Below are 20,742 nucleotides of genomic sequence, written 5' to 3'. Positions count from 1 at the left end.
ATAATAATACAAAATACAATTAAAATAATGAACAACAAAAAACCACTAATGTAGACTGTAGCCTGGTTAATCGGAGTGAGTGTACTGGCAGTCTAATATAGACTGTAGCAATAGTTATCAAGCTGGGTGAGTGTACTGGCAGTCTATAATGTAGACTGTAGCCTGGTTATTAAGCTGGGTGAGTGTACTGGCAGTCTATAATGTAGACTGTAGCCTGGTTATTAAGCTGGGTGAGTGTACTGGCAATCTATAATGTAGACTGTAGCCTGGTTATTAAGCTGGGTGAGTGTACTAGCAGTCTATAATGTAGACTGTAGCCTGGTTATTAAGCTGGGTGAGTGTACTGGCAGTCTATAATGTAGACTGTAGCCTGGTTATTAAGCTGGGTGAGTGTACTGGCAGTCTATAATGTAGACTGTAGCCTGTTTTTTTTGTTTTTACCAGGCTACAGTCTACATTAGTGGTTTTTGTTTTTTATACTCTTAGGTTGTTTCGGTAAAGTCACGTAGGTAAAAATATATAGTAATAAAATAAATAATTAGAATTATAGAAATGTGGTGGTGGTGGTTTGGTTGTCAATATTAAACATTGTGGTGGTGGTGGTGGTGGTTTGGTTGTCAATATTAAACATTGTAGTGGTGGTGGTGGTGGTTTGGTTATCAATATTAAACATTGTAGTGGTGGTGGTGGTGGTTTGGTTATCAATATTAAACATTGTAGTGGTGGTGGTGGTTTGGTTGTCAATATTAAACATTGTAGTGGTGGTGGTGGTTTGGTTGTCAATATTAAACATTGTAGTGGTGGTGGTGGTTTGGTTGTCAATATTAAACATAGTGGTGGTGGTGGTGGTTTGGTTATCAATATTAAACATTGTGGTGGTGGTGGTTTGGTTGTCAATATTAAACATTGTAGTGGTGGTGGTGGTGGTTTGGTTGTCAATATTAAACATTGTAGTGGTGGTGGTGGTTTGGTTGTCAATATTAAACATTGTAGTGGTGGTGGTGGTTTGGTTGTCAATATTAAACATTGTAGTGGTGGTGGTGGTTTGGTTGTCAATATTAAACATTGTGGTGGTGGTGGTTTGGTTGTCAATATTAAACATTGTGGTGGTGGTGGTTTGGTTGTCAATATTAAACATTGTGGAGGTGGTGGTTTGGTTGTCAATATTAAACATTGTGGTGGTGGTGGTTTTGTTGTCAATATTAAACATTGTAGTGGTGGTGGTGGTGGTTTGGTTATCAATATTAAACATTGTAGTGGTGGTGGTGGTTTGGTTGTCAATATTAAACATAGTGGTGGTGGTGGTGGTTTGGTTGTCAATATTAAACATTGTAGTGGTGGTGGTTTGGTTGTCAATATTAAACATTGTAGTGGTGGTGGTGGTTTGGTTGTCAATATTAAACATTGTAGTGGTGGTGGTGGTTTGGTTATCAATATTAAACATTGTAGTGGTGGTGGTGGTTTCGTTGTCAATATTAAACATTGTAGTGGTGGTGGTGGTGGTTTCGTTGTCAATATTAAACATTGTAGTGGTGGTGGTGGTTTGGTTGTCAATATTAAACATTGTAGTGGTGGTGGTGGTTTGGTTGTAAATATTAAACATTGTAGTGGTGGTGGTGGTTTGGTTGTCAATACTAAACATTGTAGTGGTGGTGGTGGTTTGGTTGTCAATATTAAACATTGTGGTGGTGGTGGTTTGGTTGTCAATATTAAACATTGTAGTGGTGGTGGTGGTTTGGTTGTCAATATTAAACATTGTGGTGGTGGTGGTGGTTTGGTTGTCAATATTAAACATTGTAGTGGTGGTGGTGGTTGTGGTTTGGTTGTTGTTGTGAGCGGCTGTCAGTGGTTGTGCAAGGTCAAATGTGACACTGACTGTGGTGGTGATGCGAGTCTGTGAGTGTCGTTGTGCAAGGTTGTTGCGAGCGATTGTGGTTGCGAGCCGTTGTGAATACGACAGTGGTGGTGGTGTTGTTGTTGTTGCGAGCCCGACCTGTTGCCTCGCCGCCGGCGCCGAGGAAGAGGAGGAGAGCGAGGGGAGAGACGCTGGCGGGGAGACAGAGCGCGCTCGATCCTCGCTCGCTCCTCGCTCCCCTCTCCTCCTTACTCACTCTCTCCTATAACCACCTCCCCGCTCTCTCCTATACCACCTCCCCCCCCTCTCTCCTAGCTCTCTCCCCGTATCACCCCCCCTCTCTCTCCTCCTCCCCTACCTCCCCCCATCTCGCTTTCTGCTCCGCCCCCCCTCTCCCTGATCACCTCCCTCTATCTCACCTCCGCTACCTCTCCCACTCTCCCCCTTATCACCTCCCTCTCTCTGCTCTTCCGTCCGCTACCCCCCCCCTCTCTTTCTTTCTGCTCCGCTACCCCCCCCCCTCTCTATCTCACCTCCGCTACCCCCCCCCCTCTCTTTCTTTCTCCTCCGCTACCCCCCCCCCTCTCTCTTTCTCCTCCGCTACCCCCCCCCCTCTCTCTTTCTCCTCCGCTACCCCCCCCTCTCTCTTCCTCCTCCGCTACCCCCCCCCTCCCTCTTTCTCCTCCGCTACCCCCCCCCTCTCTCTTCCTCCTCCGCTACCCCCCCCCCTCTCTCTTCCTCCTCCGCTACCCCCCCCTCTCTCTTCCTCCTCCGCTACCCCCCCCCTCTCTCTTCCTCCTCCGCTACCCCCCCCTCTCTTCCTCCTCCGCTACCCCCCCCCTCTCTCTTCCTCCTCCGCTACCCCCCCTCTCTCTCTTCCTCCTCCGCTACCCCCCCCCTCTCTCTTCCTCCTCCGCTACCCCCCCCCCTCTCTCTTCCTCCTCCGCTACCCCCCCCTCTCTCTCTTCCTCCTCCGCTACCCCCCCCCCTCTCTTTCTTTCTGCTCCGCTACCCCCCCCCTCTCTCTTCCTCCTCCGCTACCCCCCCCCCCTCTCTCTTCCTCCTCCGCTACCCCCCCCTCTCTCTCTTCCTCCTCCGCTACCCCCCCCCCTCTCTTTCTTTCTGCTCCGCTACCCCCCCCTTTCTCTCTTCCTCCTCCGCTACCCCCCCCCCTCTCTTTCTTTCTGCTCCGCTACCCCCCCCCCTCTCTCTTCCTCCTCCGCTACCCCCCCCCTCTCTTTCTTTCTGCTCCGCTACCCCCCCCCCTCTCTCTCTTCCTCCTCCGCTACCCCCCCCCTCTCTCTTCCTCCTCCGCTACCCCCCCCCTCTCTCTTCCTCCTCCGCTACCCCCCCCCTCTCTCTTTCTCCTCCGCTACCCCCCCCCCTCTCTTCCTCCTCCGCTACCCCCCCCTCTCTCTCTCACCTCCGCTACCCCCCCCCTCTCTCTCTCACCTCCGCTACCCCCCCTCTCTTTCTCCTCCGCTACCCCCCCCCCTCTCTCTTCCTCCTCCGCTACCCCCCCCCCCCTCTCTCTTTCTCCTCCGCTACCCCCCCTCTCTCTTCCTCCTCCGCTACCCCCCCCCCTCTCTCTTCCTCCTCCGCTACCCCCCCCCCCTCTCTCTTCCTCCTCCGCTACCCCCCCCTCTCTCTCTCACCTCCGCTACCCCCCCCCCCTCTCTCTCTCACCTCCGCTACCCCCCCTCTATCTCTCCTCATCCGAATCTCATCGAAGCTCTTCCAACTTCCGGTTCCATTCTCCCGCTCTCCTCTCCCTTATTGTTAGGATCAGCGGGAACAAGAGGATGATGATGCTCGGTTTAATCGGCACTTTGCTTCGTTCATGATAAACGCTTTTGGGTTTAGATCGCGTTATTTTTGTTATGTGTCGTAACCCTCCACCACCCAACACGGCCAATCAGCAAAAAAGTGTCACGTTGACAAAAGGCGAATAGTTCACTGCTTTAGCCCCACAGCGTGTGTTGACGAGTGAACCCACAACGTTGACAACTTCTGAGACCGCCGTTTGGCTGGTGGTCACATCAAGCAGCGGCGCGGGGCAATCGGCCAGAATGGTGAAGCTCTCACTTGCTCCCGGTCTTAAATAGAGCAGCAGCGGGGGACGTCATCATCAGCTAACCCAATCAGGGGCAGTGATTTGAGGCGGAGGCTGTGTAATTATATAATAGATTAGTAATCAGTCAATTGTTATGATTAGTAATCAGTTGTAGATTAGTAATTAGTTATGTGTATTATTTAATAACTGAACCCATTTACAATAACCACTTAAGTGCATAAATTAAAGGTGAGGGGGGGGGGGAGGTTATTGTTATTATAAATAGATTAGTAATCAGTTCATTATTATGCTTAGTTGTAGATTAGTAATTAGTTGCAATGTGTGTTATTCAACAACTTAACCCAATTATGATACCCAAGCAGGTGCAGAGATCAGAAGGGGGGGGGAGGGGGGGGGATGGTTATTGTAATTATATGCTACGTTAGTAATCAGTTAATGAGTATTTGTTTCCCCTATAAGGAATTGTAATATTTATTATTTAATAATACGCTTCCAGGCCGCTCTAAACTTGTAGCTGTAAGAGTGATTAAAGTTATTTCTATTTCTCTTAATTTCAATGGATTCTCTTATTAATCTTTGCCAGTAGTAACTAGTTTTACACAACACTTCAACGTTGTCAAAATCAATTGAGTGTCCCTGTTGGCAAGCATGTTCAGCCACTGCCGACAGTTGTGTTTGCGATAGTTTAATATTTCTCTGGTGTTCTTTTAGTCTTACACTAACGTTACGCCCTGTCTGTCCAATATAGCATCTGCCACATACACAATTAATCCGATATACACCTTCTGTTGATAATTTAGGTAGTTCGTCTTTAGTGCACGTTACTAGTTGTTGAATTTTGTGTACTGTACCAAATCTTACTGTAATGTTTTGCTTTTGCAAAACACGGGCTAATTTGTCAGTTACTCCTGAGATAAATGGTATTTTAATTGTTTTAACAATCTGATCGCTTTCAGCAGTGTTGCTTTGCGATCGTGATTTGGCATTCAGTGCTCTCTTAATTTGAGCATTATTGTAGCCATTATGTCGTAGTGCTTCTTTAACATGTTTCATCTCTCTCACTAGACTTTCACCACCTGACACTGTTTTAGCCCGATGTATGAGCGTCTTGATTAGAGGATTTCTGAGCTGGGTGATGATGTTAATCTGCATTCAGATAGGCATCAGTGTGCGTTCGCTTTCTGTAAACGCTGTGTGTTATTTTACCATTTAGGCCATGTCCAAGCATAATATCTAGGAACGGGAGTGTGTTATTCACCCCCATTTCCATGGTGAACTGGATGGCCGCGTGTTGTGCATTGAGATGATTTAGGAAATCGTTATGTGTATCTTTCCATGTGGCCATACAACCAAAGTGTCATTCACATATCTAAACCAAAGAGATGGTTTTAATGTACTCGAGGCAAGTGCTCTTGTTTCAAAGTTTTCCATGTGTAGAGGTGTAAACTCACACGGAGACGGTCTTCTCTGTAAGGGCTATTGCCAGTGTATTAACGACCACACTCCCGTACAGGGTCACAGGATCACACCCGAGGTCGGCACTTCGACACTTGCTCCTTCCCGTGGATCGTCCCGGTACCCGCCCAACTCCTCGGCCTATCCTCACCTAAGCTCCCCACTAATCCCACTCTTTCCTCGGCCCAGGGTCTCGGTAAATATAGTTACCACCAGTGAATGGAGTAGGCTGCTCCAAAGCGCCCCTCCACTGTGCTCCACCACCACCACTTCACTGCTCCCTCCCCCATTCGAAATACAAATAAACTCGCTACACGCTGCACGCGCCCGATGCTTGATAAAAGCGTCCCACGAGAAGCGCGAAGCAATTAGCGCCGCCTGATTCAACACAGCCGCTTCTAATTACGATTGACATCTCTGTGCGCGCGCGTGTGTGTACACGTGGGGAGCGGTGGCGCAGCGGTTAGCGCGCTGCGTTAAGAAACTCGGCGAATCCGAGTTTGATTCCTGCTCAGGGCCACCAGCACCGGTGACGATTATCTGAACCGATCCTGGGCCTCCCCTATAGGTCGACTCAGCCTCAAATGGGTACCCGGTGCGGTGTTTAGTAAACATCGCCATTGGGGAGACAAAGGCGGTCGGGCGTGGTGCTGGTCACCCACCCCCTCGTGTGCCATGCCGGCCTTCATAGGTGCTGCTCGCTAACAGCACTTGCCCCACGCGTGTGGTCAGGTGACACAGGAGATGTGTGCTCTCTATTCACGCGTTCTCCGTGACGCACACAGCGTGAATTGCTGGGCGCGTCACGTGGGACGTGTTGAACAATCATCGGGCGCGTGCAGCGTGGAGGACAAAGTTGGTTTGAGTCACGAGCGGGCAGCAGGACGACATCGGCACAACGCGGGACGACGGAGCTGGCGGTGCTGGGGCCGCGAGGACTTTCCAGTGGTGGAAATTCCACATTCCTATGGCGTGGAGGAGATGGCTAGTCAACGCACCGAGCAACCACTTGAATTGCCCTAATTAAGTACCACCAGAGTGGTACTCGCTTTATCGACCCCGGGTGGATGATACTAATGATGATGATGGGCTGGGTTAAGCCACAACCACGGTTTAAAGTTACGATTGTTCTTACCACAGCATCTGCGGATCCGTGAGAGAGATCGTAAGTTACGATTCATCTTCATTCACGAGGGCCATCGTCTTCACAGGACAAAGACCCCCCCACCCCGGGTAGCCTTGACAGACGTTTTGGGGCAAGTGCTGTTAGCGAGCAGCACCTATAAAGGCCGGCAAGGCACACGAGGGGGTGGGTGGCCAGCACCATCTCGCCCGGCCGCCTTTGTCTCCCTGCTGGCGATGTTTACACACTCGTTGGAGGCTGAGTCGATCTAGGGGCGGCCCCGACCTGGTTCAGATATTCGCCATCGATGTTATTAGCTGTGAGCGGGAAATTAACTCGGCAAGCTGGGTTCGTAGTAGCGCAGCGTAGCGCTAACCACTGCGCCACCGCTCCCCACACCACCACAACCACAACCTCCTCCTCCAGCACCATTACCACCACCTCCTCCTCCACCACAACCTCCACCACCACCACCTCCTCCACCACTACCCCCTCCTCCTCCTCCACCACTACCCCCTCCTCCTCCTCCACCACTATCCCCTCCTCCTCTACCACTATCACCACCACCTCCTCCACCACTACCACCACCACCTCCTCCTCCACCACTTCCTCCTCCACCAACACCACAGCCTTCACGACCTCCACCACAACCTCTACCACCACCACAACCTCCACCACCACCCTAAGCGGTATTTGAACTCAGCTCGCCGGGTTCTTAGCGCAGCGCGCTAACCGCTGCCCCACCGCTCCCCATAATATAATCCAAGCACACACACTGGGAGACACTCACAATGGGTGCGAGATTGTTTAATCTCACGCCAGTGAGCTTACAGTGCGCTCTCTGCTCCTTCGTTTAAATATAGCTCAGGATACTCCTCTGGGGGTGGGGGGGGTGTTTAGGGGGTTATGTGGGGGGGGGGGCATGAAGTCCGCAGGGGATTCTGTACTCGATGATCGCGCACTTGCCTCCGTTTGACCTTGGCCGGGTCACGCTACACGCGTGACACTGCTGCGATGTGACCTTGGCCGGGTCACGCTACCGCGTGACACCGCTGCAATGTGACCTTGGCCGGGTCACACTACCACGTGCCACCGCTGTAAAGTGACCTTGGCCGGGTCACGCTACCGCGTGCCACCGCTGTGATGTGACCTTGGCCGGGTCACGCTACCACGTGCCACCGCTGTGATGTGACCTTGGCCGGGTCATACTACCACGTGCCACCGCTGTGATGTGACCTTGGCCGGGTCACGCTACCACGTGCCACCGCTGTGATGTGACCTTGGCCGGGTCACGCTACCGCGTGCCACCGCTGTGATGTGACCTTGGCCGGGTCACGCTGACTGTGTTCCGCTGCGATGTGACCTTGGCCGGGTCACGCTCACTGTGTTCCGCTGCGATGTGACCTTGGCCGGGTCACGCTCACTGTGTACCGCTGCGATGTGACCTTGGCCGGGTCACGCTCACTGTGTACCGCTGCGATGTGACCTTGGCCGGGTCACGCTCACTGTGTACCGCTGCGATGTGACCTTGGCCGGGTCACGCTCACTGTGTACCGCTGCGATGTGACCTTGGCCGGGTCACGCTCACTGTGTACCGCCCTCTCCTGGCAGAGTCCGGGATACGGCTCCTCTTCGGTTTTTCCACCCACGGGCAGCAAGGGAAGGGAGTGTCACAACAACACCGTCTCTGTGTGATCCACCTACCCCTCGCTGATGCCTCCACAGCAGGCAGCCACGCGCGCGCACGAGAGTAGCCACCACCACCAGCCAGGCCGCAACGTGGTCCCGTGAGGCCCCCCGGAACGTGTCTCTTGGAGCCCCCCCCCTTTCCTATGTTGGTGTCTTTCTTGCCTTCCTCCTCGCCAAACCATCCACTAGATCGTCAACATCTCCCTGTCTGACAAGGTCTGACTCTCTCGACGTGAGTGACACTGAGCTGAGACGGGTTTGGCAACACGCTACTCCGCAGCTCATTTTTTATTCTGCCTAGGAGGGGAAATGTGCGCTCCCCGTGGCCGTTTGTCAGCGGCAAAGTGAGAAACATCCCAAGTGCCACGGACACATTGGGGGACGCTGCAGACTAAGCGCCTGCAACGTCTCAAGCAATTTAGTCGGGCACTTCTCACCCTCAGAGTCGTTGGCATAATGCATGTCCAGGTCTGATGGGTATGCAGCGGAGAGTGCATTGACCTTGCCCACTATGACATCACTCTTAGACACCTGATCTGACATGAACAGAACTCCAAAGAGACTGGTCAAACACTTGTGAGCGTCCAAGCGATGTTCAAGGCATGCCACCAGCTTATCAATGACCACACAAAATGTTTCTATTTTGAACGTCTCCCTCCCCTCAAGCGTCACGCCTGGCTCTGAGCTCTCATCTGTAAATGTTTTGCGTTTCCTCTCTCGCTGAAGATCGTGCTCAGATGGCTGAGAGACACCCGTCACATTAAGGCTGCTCTCTCAAAAGCCTCAAACTCGTCTCGCTGTCCCGCCACAAAATTCCTCAACGAAGACAAAGCTGTGCTGCTACAGCGATGTCAATGTCACTTTCCTGTAGGTGCATGCGGAACCGGTCAAGTACGACGTCCCAGAAATGTGCCATCAACACCGTCTCTAAGATTCTAGATTTGAAGCTTTAGTGACTGCAAGGATTCATACTGTTAGGTTTTTTCGGTAAAGTCACGTAGGTAAAAAATAAAATTAATAAAAATAAAATAAAAAATCACGACGTTTCGGAGGCAACACAAGCTTTCGTCTTCAGGTGGAACCGTCACAGCTCGCTTGCTGTATCAAGTGAAGAGAAATTTCAAGAGACCCGACCTTGTATATATACTGGTTGAGGGGGGAGGAGCCAAGGTAGGCCCCTGGATCGGAGTTTTTTTGACATTATTATGGTAAGGTTTGTGTTTGAGTTCACTGGTTAGGTGTTCATGGTCGCAGATACATTGAGCTCTATGGTGTAGCCTTTTGATGATGGAATTCTTCTGGGATGGATGGTGGTGGGAATCAGGTTTCATGTAGGCGTCAGTATAGGTTACTTTCCTATAGACAGAATGGCTCATTGAGCCATCTGGTCTCACCTCCATGGTGAATTTGATGGCTGGGTGTATGGAATTGATGTGTTTGAGGAATTGTTTCAGAGCCGGTCGGCCATGTGGCCAGATGACGAGCGTGTCATCCACGTACCTCTTCCACAAGGGCGGGCGTAGAGTGGGTGCCCGGATGGCGTCCGTCTCAAACTGTTCCATGAAAATGTTGGCCACAACCGGAGAAAAGGGAGAACCCATTGGGGTGGCTTCATTGTATTTGTAGAATGTTCCACTCCAGGTGAAGTATGTATTGGTGATGCAGTGTCTCACCAGGGCTGGTACATCAGCATTCAATCCTTGTTGGACCACATCTTCAATTACGACCGCTTGTGTTGCGATCGAAACGTCATAGTTTTTTGTTGTTATTGTTTTCACCTATCTAGGTGACTTTACCGAAAGACCCAAATAATAAGTCCAACTTTACTCCTGTCGATTTCAAACATGCTGTGTACGGCGTGGACACCAAACACGGGGAATGGCTTTAAAAGTTGTATCCTCTCCTGCAGATGTCGATGCCACTGCCGCCATCTGTTGCGCGGCGGTTGAACTTACGCCTCTCCGTCCGATCAGGCAACTCGACATACGGACAGATTTGTTCGTATCTCTGAAAGTTCGTGAGTCGAATGTTCGTCAGTCGAGGAGTCCCTTTCGAGTTGAGATGCTTTAAGATGGCTGTTCTCTCTGGTGGACCGATGCTCACCACCGCAGCGCGTCGGCCAGCAGAGGGCAGCGTAGCCCCAGGGTTCGTCTTCGAGGATGAGTGGCGGATCAGTGGCGTGAAGCAGTCAGCAGCGCACACAGCGCCGCCGTGCCCGCTCTCCCCTGAGTTCGATTCCATGCCCACGGCTGCCGTCAGCGGCGAGCGATGTCTGAACCAGTGGGCGGGCACCGTCAGTGGCGATTCGATTCACGAGTCGGATTTGTGTAACGCGCTGTGAGAACAAATTCCGTGTCAATAACAGCACCGCGTGTGCATAGCCTGAGAATGATAATGTAAATAGTAGGCGACGTTTCGGTCAATGGACCTTCATGACGGTACATACAGTACATGTCAAAGCAGAGTGGCGAATATGCCCTGAGTACGTGAGTACGTGGATACCCAGGGCAGCTGTTGCAAAAGACAAAGATACCCGCATAGCCTCTAGCAGGCGGTCGGGGCAAGTGCTGTTAGCGAGTAACAGCAGCGCCCGGCATGGCGCACATCATGGGCGGGTGTCCAGCACCACGCCCGGACGCCTTTGTCTCATTTAAGGCTGAGTCAATCTAGGGGAGGCCCAATACCGGCTCAGAGATTCGTCACTGGGACTCTGGTGGGCGGCTTCGTAGGCCCTCCAGGCGGGATCGTGATCAGAGGGAAGGGCACGGAGAGGCAGGCGGCGCGAGATGTTAATTACCTCGCCTGGTCTACAGGAGGTCGTGGGCTCCATCCCGACCCTGACGCCTGCTGCTGTATATTTGGAGTTTGCGTCTCTCTCATCATCATCACGGTGACTAGGAGATGTTGACGAGCTCGCCTGGTCTACAGGAGGTCGTGGGTTCCATCCCGACCCTGACGCCGCCTGCTGCTGTAGATTTGTAGTTTGCGTCTCTCTCCGTGGTCCCGTGAATTTTGTCTTTCGGGCTCTCCGGGTTTTCCCTCCACAGTTAGAATCAACATCACCACGCGTTTAGACCATTTGGCTACTGATAAACATTCCCACGTGACGATGTTGATGTGCCACTTCGTTGAGCTGTCATTCGTGATTGCCAGGCCACTGTTGAAATAGAGCCACGGTAGCATCTCAGTGGGCCTTAACTCGTCAAATAAAAATAAAGACTCTTAAAGTTTATAGTTTAGACTGCTTCTTCTTTTGTACGGCTGCTGATGTAGATGCAGAGCCTCAACTACAATTTCACAATGACCTCTAAGGACTTAACATTTCTCATCACACCACATTACTTGCAGGACCTAATACATGAATATATAGTCCATCACAGCTCCTTAACACCTTCTGGTATCTCCAACCGCTCAGCGCTCCCACGTCTATCGGTCGCGCTCTGTCGGTGATGCGGCTTGTGTTAGCGTGGCACCCAGGCGCTAGATCAGAGTCGGTCCGCTTTGAAGCATCGTCTCTTGAAAGTCTCTTGAAAGTCTCTTTAAAGTGGCCTTCCCTCTCTAGTTGGGTCGGTTGGGCCCTGCTTCGGCTTTTGTTTCCTGTGTTTCACGCGTTGAGCATTGGGATCCTATGAAGTAATGCGCATGATAAATTTTAATAATTGTTGTTGTTGTTTTGTTGTTGTTCAGGTGGTCAAGCTCAGACAACCGCGGCAGGAGCAGTCGCGGATTCGGGTATCGTCGCCGCTGTGACGATGTCCCCTTCGTGTTAGTGGATCGGTTCTTGCATTGCGTCGTTCTCCGCTGTCCTCCGGTCTCTGTTCTGGATGACCACGGGCGCACACCGCTACTGGGTACCGTGGCCTCGTTTGCTGCCCTGTCTGTCGTGTGTATTAGACTTCTTTCGCACCGTACCGTGGCCAATCCGTTGCTAATTATCGGAGGTGCAGTGGCAGAGTGGTGGTGGTGGTGGTGGTGCAGAGTGGTGGTGGTGGTGCAGAGTGGTGGTGGTGGTGGTGCAGAGTGGTGGTGGTGGTGCAGAGTGGTGGTGGTGGTGCAGAGTGGTGGTGGTGCAGAGTGGTGGTGGTGGTGCAGAGTGGTGGTGCAGAGTGGTGGTGGTGGTGGTGCAGAGTGGTGGTGGTGCAGAGTGGTGGTGGTGCAGAGTGGTGGTGGTGGTGGTGCAGAGTGGTGGTGGTGCAGAGTGGTGGTGGTGGTGGTGCAGAGTGGTGGTGGTGCAGAGTGGTGGTGGTGCAGAGTGGTGGTGGTGCAGAGTGGTGGTGGTGGTGCAGAGTGGTGGTGCAGAGTGGTGGTGGTGGTGCAGAGTGGTGGTGGTGCAGAGTGGTGGTGGTGCAGAGTGGTGGTGGTGGTGGTGCAGAGTGGTGGTGGTGCAGAGTGGTGGTGGTGGTGCAGAGTGGTGGTGGTGCAGAGTGGTGGTGGTGCAGAGTGGTGGTGGTACAGAGTGGTGGTGGTGCAAAGTGGAACGCCGCCGTCTATTTCCAGGCCCGCAAAATCGGCGAGCGCAGCTGAATCTGACTCCTCGCCCCCCCCCCGCGCATCCAAGTTCAGAGTTCACACCCTGAGCCGGTCTCTCAGCGCACCGCCAACTTCCTATTAAGGAGAAGAAGACCAAAAACCGACGCACGCGCGCGGCTCCATTCCCCGAGGCGTCCCACCACTCGCAACGTCTTTAAACGACCACGCGCAGCCACCACGAGGAGACGACTACGACGTCGAATGGTGCGGAGCGCTCCCCCACGCCGATTCGACTTGTTTGTGTCGTGGGATGCGTGCGACCGGCTTGGTGGGCGACGCGCTACGAACCCGGCCACCCGAGTTCGATTCCCGCGAGCGGCCAACACCGGTGGCGATTAACTGAACCGGTTCTGAACCTCCCCTAGGTCGACTCGGCCTCAATTAAGTAGTACCTGGTGTGGTTTGTGAACATCACCAGTGGGGAGACAAAGGCGGTCGGGCGTGGTGTTGGCCACCCCACCCCCTCGTGTGCCGTGCCGGCCTTCGTAGGTGATACCCGCTAATACTTGCCCCAAGAATCTGTTGGGGCTATACAAGGGATCTTTGTCTTGTGTTTGAGGATGGACTGATGCGGTACAGGAGGATGTGGAAGCTGAGTGGACTTGCCAATGAGCGGTACCAGCCTTGTCAACATCGGCCTCTGTGGAGGAGGAAGCTCGTGAAGGTCGCTGCTGCTGCTGGGCAGTTGGGGGCAGCCCCCCTCAAACAACAGCAGCGGAGGGCAGAGCGCGTTGCCACAGTAGGGGGGCACGGGTGGGGCATCGGGCAGTCATCTCAGCCGGCCAACGCGCGCCACCGTGACACGCACGAAGCCTCTCGCTTTCCCACGCATTAGGGCGAGATCGGGAGCCCAGATCCAGACTCACATTCAGGGGGGGGGGAGGGGGTCAGGGGGGTCAGGGGTTAGGAGGGCGACTTACATTGAATGGGTCGAGGAGTCGAATTTCTCTGCTCGTATTTGATTCCACTGACGCCGCTGACGCTGCTGACGCTGGCGGAAGATGATCGTGATGACGGGTGACTAACGCGCAAAGATCGTCTCATCATCATCGTCATCAGACACCTCGTCTAACTCCTAAGACAAAGACGCCCCCCCCCCCCCGCCGTATCGCCCTGTTCGCGAGCACCGTCGTAGCGACTACGACCTCCGGCACGGCGAACGAGGGCGGCGGTTGTTGGCCAGCGCCACGCTCGACCGCCTTTGTCTCCCCAGCGGCGATGTTTACGACACACCGCACCCGGTACTCATTTGCGGCTGAGTCGACCTTGACTAGTACAGCACGCGGGTGGGTTGGAGAGGAAACCCAACACATTGACAACTTGCATCATCAGGCCGTCGGCTGATGATGCTAGTTGTAATTGCTGTCGAAACGTCGAACTCGAATTGTAAATGTTGTGGGGTTTACTCTCCAACACACCGCTGTGCTAGTGACGAATTGGCACGTTCTGTTGAGGTGACAACCCCCTTACAGGTTGTGGCTGTGTCGGGTGGTGGCGGGTTTGACGAAACATTTATATATCTACGCGATCTAACCCAAACAACCTCTATTTTTGATATTGGTCGCGAAAGCCTCCGACTAGGTGTTAAAGAGGGCAAATGTCACTGTGAGGACCGACACGAGATGTATGTGGCATGCATGTTGAACTTCTTTACATGTATGTAGATCTCACTTGCATGTTGAACTTCTTTGTATGTATGTTGAACATGTGTGGGGAGCGGTAGCTGCTCACTGACAGCCCCTGCCCCAACAATCTACTAAGGCTATACGGGGTTCTTCGGCTTTGTGCGAGTGGATTAATTGGCACCCTGCAGAGGTGACGCATCTGCCAGTCATCTCGGTCAGTCAACCCCAAGCACCTGGGTCTGTCCCCTGACATCCTACTGCCAGCAACGAGCCTTCGGTGGCCGCAATACGCATGTGTGTTGAACTTCTTTCGCACCGCACGTAGCCAACCGCGCTAATCGGAGGGGGGGGGGGACAATAGACTAAACACAGCAGCAAGCAATAAGTTTGTCAATCCAGATGATGACGACGACGATGATTTAAAAGTGCATCATAGCTCCCAGTGGCTTCGCAATATCGGAAGGAAGAGAGAGAGAGAACGTTCCAGACGGCCGCAGCACCGCACGTGGACGCGCCGTGCGATGCTGCGTGACCGCTCTTCGTGGGGCCCGGTGTGAGTGCGCGCCAGAACAATTCGACAATTCCCGGAACAGCAGCAACTCGGGAGCGTTCCGGGGCCGCGAGGCGCTCCGTGCGCCGCTCTCCACCCCCCATCCGGCCCCCGGGAGAGAGAAATCTGCGCACGTCCCTCCATCCTGCGTCTGTGCCAAAGGGAGGAAGGGGTGGGGGTGGGGGGGGCTGTCGTGCGTGGATCGCGAGTTTTTATTTAGAGGCGATCTTTCCTCGCCGCATGTCACTCCATCGGTCACCACAAAACAAAGATCCCCCAGAACACCCCCCCCCCGTGTAGCCTGGGGGGCAAGTGCTGTTAGCGACGAGCAGCCGCCTAGGAAGGCTGGAACGGCACACGAGGGGGTGGGTGGCCAGCACCTCGCCCGACCGCCTTTGTCTCCCCAATGGCGATGTTTACACACCGCAACCGGGTACTCATTTGAGGCTGAGTCGACCTAGGAGAGGCCCAGGACCGGTTCAGAGAATCGCCACTGGAGTTGGCCACGAGCGGGAATCGAACTCTGTAGCGCCCAGTGCAGTGCTAACCACTGCGCCACCACTCACCACCACTAACACTCATCACCACCACCACCACTCACCACCACCACGATCTCGCTCCCCTCGTCCCTCTCGCTTTCCGAGTGGGGGGGGGTGCGAACTGGAATGTGAGGCAGCCCCCACCCCCGTCAGCCCCGGCATCTATTTCAGTCGCAGAGGTCCGGCTCGGAACGCGCCTCGCTCGCGACGGCGAGAATCGATCTGCCGCTTTCACTCCTCTAGAGGGACAGTCGCGTAACTAGCCTCAGCCCCACCCCCTGACCCCCCCCCCCCAACTCTGATCCATCTCCTCCATGATCCCCCCCCTCTAGTCCCCCCCACCTCTGATCTTCTCCTTCTGACCCCCCTCCCTCTTCTGATCCCCCCCTGCTCCCACCCCCCTCCCCCCTTGAAACAAACAAGCATCACGGTGGCTAGATGTTAACTACCTCGCCTGGTAATGTGAAAAAGGTAAATAGTCGAGTTTGTCATCACCACCGTCGCTCTCACGGAGTCAACATTTTTCACCCAATGAGCTTTCAACTCCGTGGTGTCTCCAGTGGTGGTCTTATAATAAATAAGAAACGCATGCGAGTGAATATTTATTTTTATTCAAAATGGTTTATTTTACGGACTGCACACTTGTGTAATGTATCGAGTTAATGTTTACTAAGAATGAATAAAAGTATGAACGCAGGACTTTAAGAACTTAGAGTAACAATTGTTTTTTCTTACATGGCACATCAACAATTTGATAAAAACCGCATCAGCTCCGACGAAGTACTGGTATTTCACGTTTGCTACAGGACAACAACAAAGACATTTCTAATGCACCTCAACTGGATTTGCCATTCGCATAAACTTCATTCGGGCGTGCCTACACGGGACCTCGGGAATTAAAATTATTTCAGTCGAATTATTTAGCCATAAATGTCCCTGCACGTTGGTTTAGGTTTCCTCACGGTGTTCTGTAAGATTATGTACACACATTATAATTATTATTACGGGGGCGATGAAGCAGACAAACATTTAAACTTAAGATGCACCAAAACACCAGAATTTTGCAAGAACTACAATTGTTTCTCTTCATGAACAGACTTCACTTAAAACAAAACCACACCGAGATATTTTTTGTTTCAAGGGATTATTGATAAACTAGAAAACTAATAATTTGACCGATGAATTGGGTTTACAAATTATAAGTTTACATGGCATGAACCTGTCCAACCCTGCCGTGTTGGCGCTGCGGTCGGTTGCTTGATCCCCCCCCCCCCCCAAGAGCGGAGTTCGATTCGTGACTGCTGTGTGAGGGGGGGGTTGACTGCTCACCGTCTCCACGCTCGATTACAAACCAAAAACGGAGAGGGGGCGGGGCACGCAGGCACACACACCACTTGATAAGATGGACAACGGAGGTCGCTCACGCGGAATTAACTTCATGCTCCAGTCACGGAAATGCGGAATTTCCCCTAACAAAAAATTAAGATCACACACACGCTGGACCCGCACGATGGAAGGAATGATTCGATTGGTTGCAATTGTGCGCCTTTTGCGGTCGAAAATCGCAACTTGCATCAATTTAATATTCCTAATTTATTCCCAGCCTGCTCACTGTCTGTGTGACGACGAGGTTATTTTTCACGTGATGACCACCTTCACCACCACCATCGATAGAACGTTAGAATTTGTTTACCATCACTTGTGAGCAAGGCGAGACAAAAACAAGTGTGAATGGGGGGGGGGAAACTGCGCAACAGCAAGTTACGTCTTTATTAACAATCGCAAACAGAGACGCCACGTGTGTTCATTACTTGGAATGTTGTTTCGGCAAAGCAATGACAGTTCTGAATTTTAAACAGGAGCAAATTACGCAGGGCCTTTTTGTGGTTCTGGCATGGAATGGCTTCGGGGACGGCTTTCTTGCGAGCAAAGCAAACATCGCACACATCCCACGGAGAGAGAAATTGTTCTCGTGTTCAACGCCTAAATAAATCTTGGCAAACGAATTTGAGTTTATACATGTTGCATAGAATTGTCTTAACTAGATACCAGGAAGTACATTTCTAAGTGGGTAGTTTAATTTGGAGATTAAAATATAAAATATAATATACTGCAACCATGATCTTCACAGGTAGCACCCACTTACGTCCCGGGATGCACGGCACAATTTCAATGCAATTCGATTGCACTGCACCCCAATCGATTCGTGGTGAAACACGATGCAACCACGCGTGCAATGTAATCAAAGGCAAGACTGCCAGACACACCTACTGATAACAAATGCAAAGATACCCCGTCGAGCCTGAACAGACTGTTGGCGCGAGTGCTGTTAGCGAGCAGCACCTATTCAGGGCGGCACGGCACACGAGGGGTGGGTGGCCAACACCACGCCCAGCCACCATTGTCTCCCTCGTGGTGATGTTTACAATCCACACCAGGTACTCGATTGACGCAGACTCGACCTAGGGAAGCAGATGCTATTAAGAGAGGCAGTTAAAGCAGATGTTGCCCACAAAGGAGTAACGTTGCCCACCAGCTCTCTCGGCCAACTTTGTCTCCCCAGTGCTGATGCTTACATGCTTCATTAGCTACTCATTTATGGCTGGGTCCACTTAGGGGAGGACCAGTGCTGGCTCAGATCTTCGCCACCGATGTTTGCTTGTGGCCGAGGTTCGCTTACTTTGCCTAGAGCAGTATGCTAACCACTACAAAAACACAGATACCCCATGTAGCCTTAACAGACTGTTGGGACAAGTGCTGTTATTGAGCACCGATGAATTGCTGGCACGGCACACGAGAGGTGGGGTGGCCAACACCACGCCCAGCTGCCTTTGTCTCCCAAATGGCAATATTTACTACACACCGCGACTCTATCCACCACACATACACGCGCGACTAATTCGCTCACCAAACAAACCAATGTTGGATTGTGGTCACGGCCACGATTGACAAAAAAAATATTGGATTTTGCCTCTCGTCCACAGGGTGGGGAACGGGCGTGGCAACCTCCTTTTGCATGGGGCAAAAAGCGTGGCAATTGTGCGATGCGACCAATCCATCACCTTCACGTCAGGCTCGCGTAGATTGCAGTGAAATTGCCGTGCACCTTAGGTCTTCAAGAAGCAAGGAGGGGGGACATCATATCTCATATATAGTAAGGAAGTTATGGAAGGGAGCACTCCTTTCACACACCCCACCCCCCCAGAGCAGAAGCAACGAGGTTAAAAAAACTACTTTTAGGAACACGAACACACGAGGCTTAATTCACATTCACGAACTCAAAACTCTAAACAGACGGGACTCGACGGCACGGCTACGCTCACATCACCTAACTCCCACCTGAATTGTCTATCTGAAACGATAACGGAATGGGTTTCCACCTTTTAAAAAAGGGATAATTAACGGTTTGCCATTATTTAGGCTGACAAGGGAGGGGAGTTGTGCCGATCGCGAACAAGGTGTGACGAATTAAAAAAAGAAATCAATCTCCAATTATGGCCAAAGTCAGAGTGAGAATAACAACAGGACAATTCTGAGCCAGCGGTGAGAAGCGGTGAAAAGCGTTGAGATGAGTGAGGGGACAAACCCCTTTGGGTGGGGGGGGGGGCCTTCAAACAATGTACCACCTCGGCCTTCAATCCCCTCATCGTCTCCAATATTTGTTCGCGTCTCCATCGGCCAATTCCAACAGGGGGAGAGACAACAGCAGCAGCAGCGACGTCCATGATTCAGCTTGGGTCACTAACGCACAATGCTAGCAACGACAAAATGTTAACCACGAATTTAAAAACAATATCTGCTAAACCACACACTGCCATCTGTAGCAGACGTGTGGGAGTGCACGGGAAGAGAGGTGTGGTGCCGCCGGTGGTGGTTGTGCGCCACCACCACCGGTGCCACCAAACAGTGCCAGCAACTTCCCAGCAAAGCCAACAACGCAGACCCCCCCACCCACAACGTCAACGCGGCGACGGATCGACAGACAGGCAGGGGGGGGGGGGACAAACTTAAAACGTCCATTAACACCGTCTTACAGCAGACATGATGAGTCACAATCGTAGTAATGTTATAAGGCAGTGTTAACAAAGACAGGTAGCCAAAGATTTTAGGTTTGTGCTTGTACAACACTGCCGATGCAGTCCCTTAATTGTCCTGCAGGAAGGAGCAATTACAAAGTTGAAGAAAGAGATAGAGGCTGAGAGAGGTGCTGGGTTTGTGCAGAGTCGTGCGTCAGCGATGTCGATGGTGTGGGGGGGGGTTAGATGCACTGTGATGGGAGTAGTGGGGAGGGTGTGGAGGGGGTAGGAGGAGGGGAGGGTGGCTGGAGGCAGTGCAAGGGTGGAGGGATCTCCTTGACGGGAAGAGGACCGTGCGGGTGGGCGGGCGGATGAGCCGAAGGTTTGACGCCACCCCCTTTACAAGTTGTGCAACTCCTGCAGGGTCTGTTCCAGGGCTTGGTTCAGCTTCAGGTTCTCGTCCTTGGCGTGACCCAGTTTATCTGCGCACGGAAATCACCGAGTGGGCAGCGGGGGGCGGAAGGGGAGGGGAGAGGCGACAGGGCGAGTGAGCGGCGCGACGCTCAGGTCAAAGCACAATTAGAACCCCCCTCGTGACGTTTACACAAATACAGAATCGGAATATGTATTTATACTGAAGGAATCTGATGAAGTATAAATCTCTTTTTTCACAGCTGTCCAGCAGCAACCGTGCACTTAAAATATATATTTTTTTACGAGGCAAGGCCCGCGCTGAGCTATCTATTTTTCATAAGTGACCCGGCCACAAAGGAGAGCTCAACGAAGTGGCTCATCACGTGGACATTTATAGCGGCCAAATACTCTGAATGTACGTTTCTAAATGTGGAGAGGAAAACCAAAGAACCCAGAGAAAAATCAACGTGACCAAATTCCAAATATATAGGCGTCGGGGTTGGGATCGAACCCACGACCTCCTGCCTACCAGGTGAGGGAGAAAACATGAACTTGGCGCACAGCCGGGCACGCTGGCGCTCGGTCGGTGTGGAACCAACGACGGGACGACGCTGGGCCTCGACAGCGTGTGCCGGAGGCTGGGGAAGGGTCCCCCCCCCCCCCAGTCGTGGTGATAAATTCTGAAGTCGGCGTTTTAAATTTCCGCGGCAAAAAACCCAGGGGGGCAGAGGACGCAGCTCCGCAGCCGGAGAGAAACACACACGCCCCCGATGGCTGCCGCAGTAGAACAAGGGGAGAGTAACTAAAGTTGGAGCGTTCTCACGCAAACCAATCTGTGTTGTGCATTGCGCCGATTGCAGCAAAACTAAAGT

At 52.4% G+C, this 20,742-nt stretch overlaps 2 protein-coding genes across 12 annotated transcripts in view; both read right to left on the bottom strand.

Annotated features, from left to right (window-relative positions):
- Positions 1 to 8,351, bottom strand: part of LOC144950881 (sodium/potassium/calcium exchanger 1-like) — a 54,809-nt gene extending 46,458 nt beyond the window's left edge. For 3 of the 5 annotated variants that reach the window (XM_078881047.1, XM_078881050.1, XM_078881051.1), the window contains exon 1: positions 1,994 to 2,161. The gene's annotated coding sequence lies outside the window, so the exon portion shown is untranslated. Of the gene's footprint in view, positions 1 to 1,993; positions 2,162 to 8,211 lie in introns of those variants that run through there. The other 2 variants (XM_078881049.1, XM_078881052.1) reach the window with 2 other exon arrangements.
- Positions 8,352 to 16,041: 7,690 nt separating this feature from the next.
- Positions 16,042 to 20,742, bottom strand: part of LOC144950878 (uncharacterized) — a 48,844-nt gene continuing 44,143 nt past the window's right edge. For 5 of the 7 annotated variants that reach the window (XM_078881030.1, XM_078881029.1, XM_078881035.1 and 2 more), the window contains one exon: positions 19,855 to 19,938. Coding sequence is in view for 2 of the 7 variants with exons in the window: in XM_078881031.1 (XP_078737157.1) it covers positions 19,856 to 19,938 (83 nt within the window). In the remaining 5 variants the exon portion in view is untranslated. Of the gene's footprint in view, positions 19,939 to 20,742 lie in introns of all 7 variants that reach the window. The other 2 variants (XM_078881036.1, XM_078881031.1) reach the window with 1 other exon arrangement.

The sequence above is a fragment of the Lampetra fluviatilis genome, chromosome 59, assembly GCF_964198595.1.
Source record: "Lampetra fluviatilis chromosome 59, kcLamFluv1.1, whole genome shotgun sequence".
NCBI classification, from domain to species: domain Eukaryota; kingdom Metazoa; phylum Chordata; class Hyperoartia; order Petromyzontiformes; family Petromyzontidae; genus Lampetra; species Lampetra fluviatilis.
Note: the sequence above shows the minus strand (reverse complement) of the source record. Positions and strands in the feature narration are given on the sequence as shown.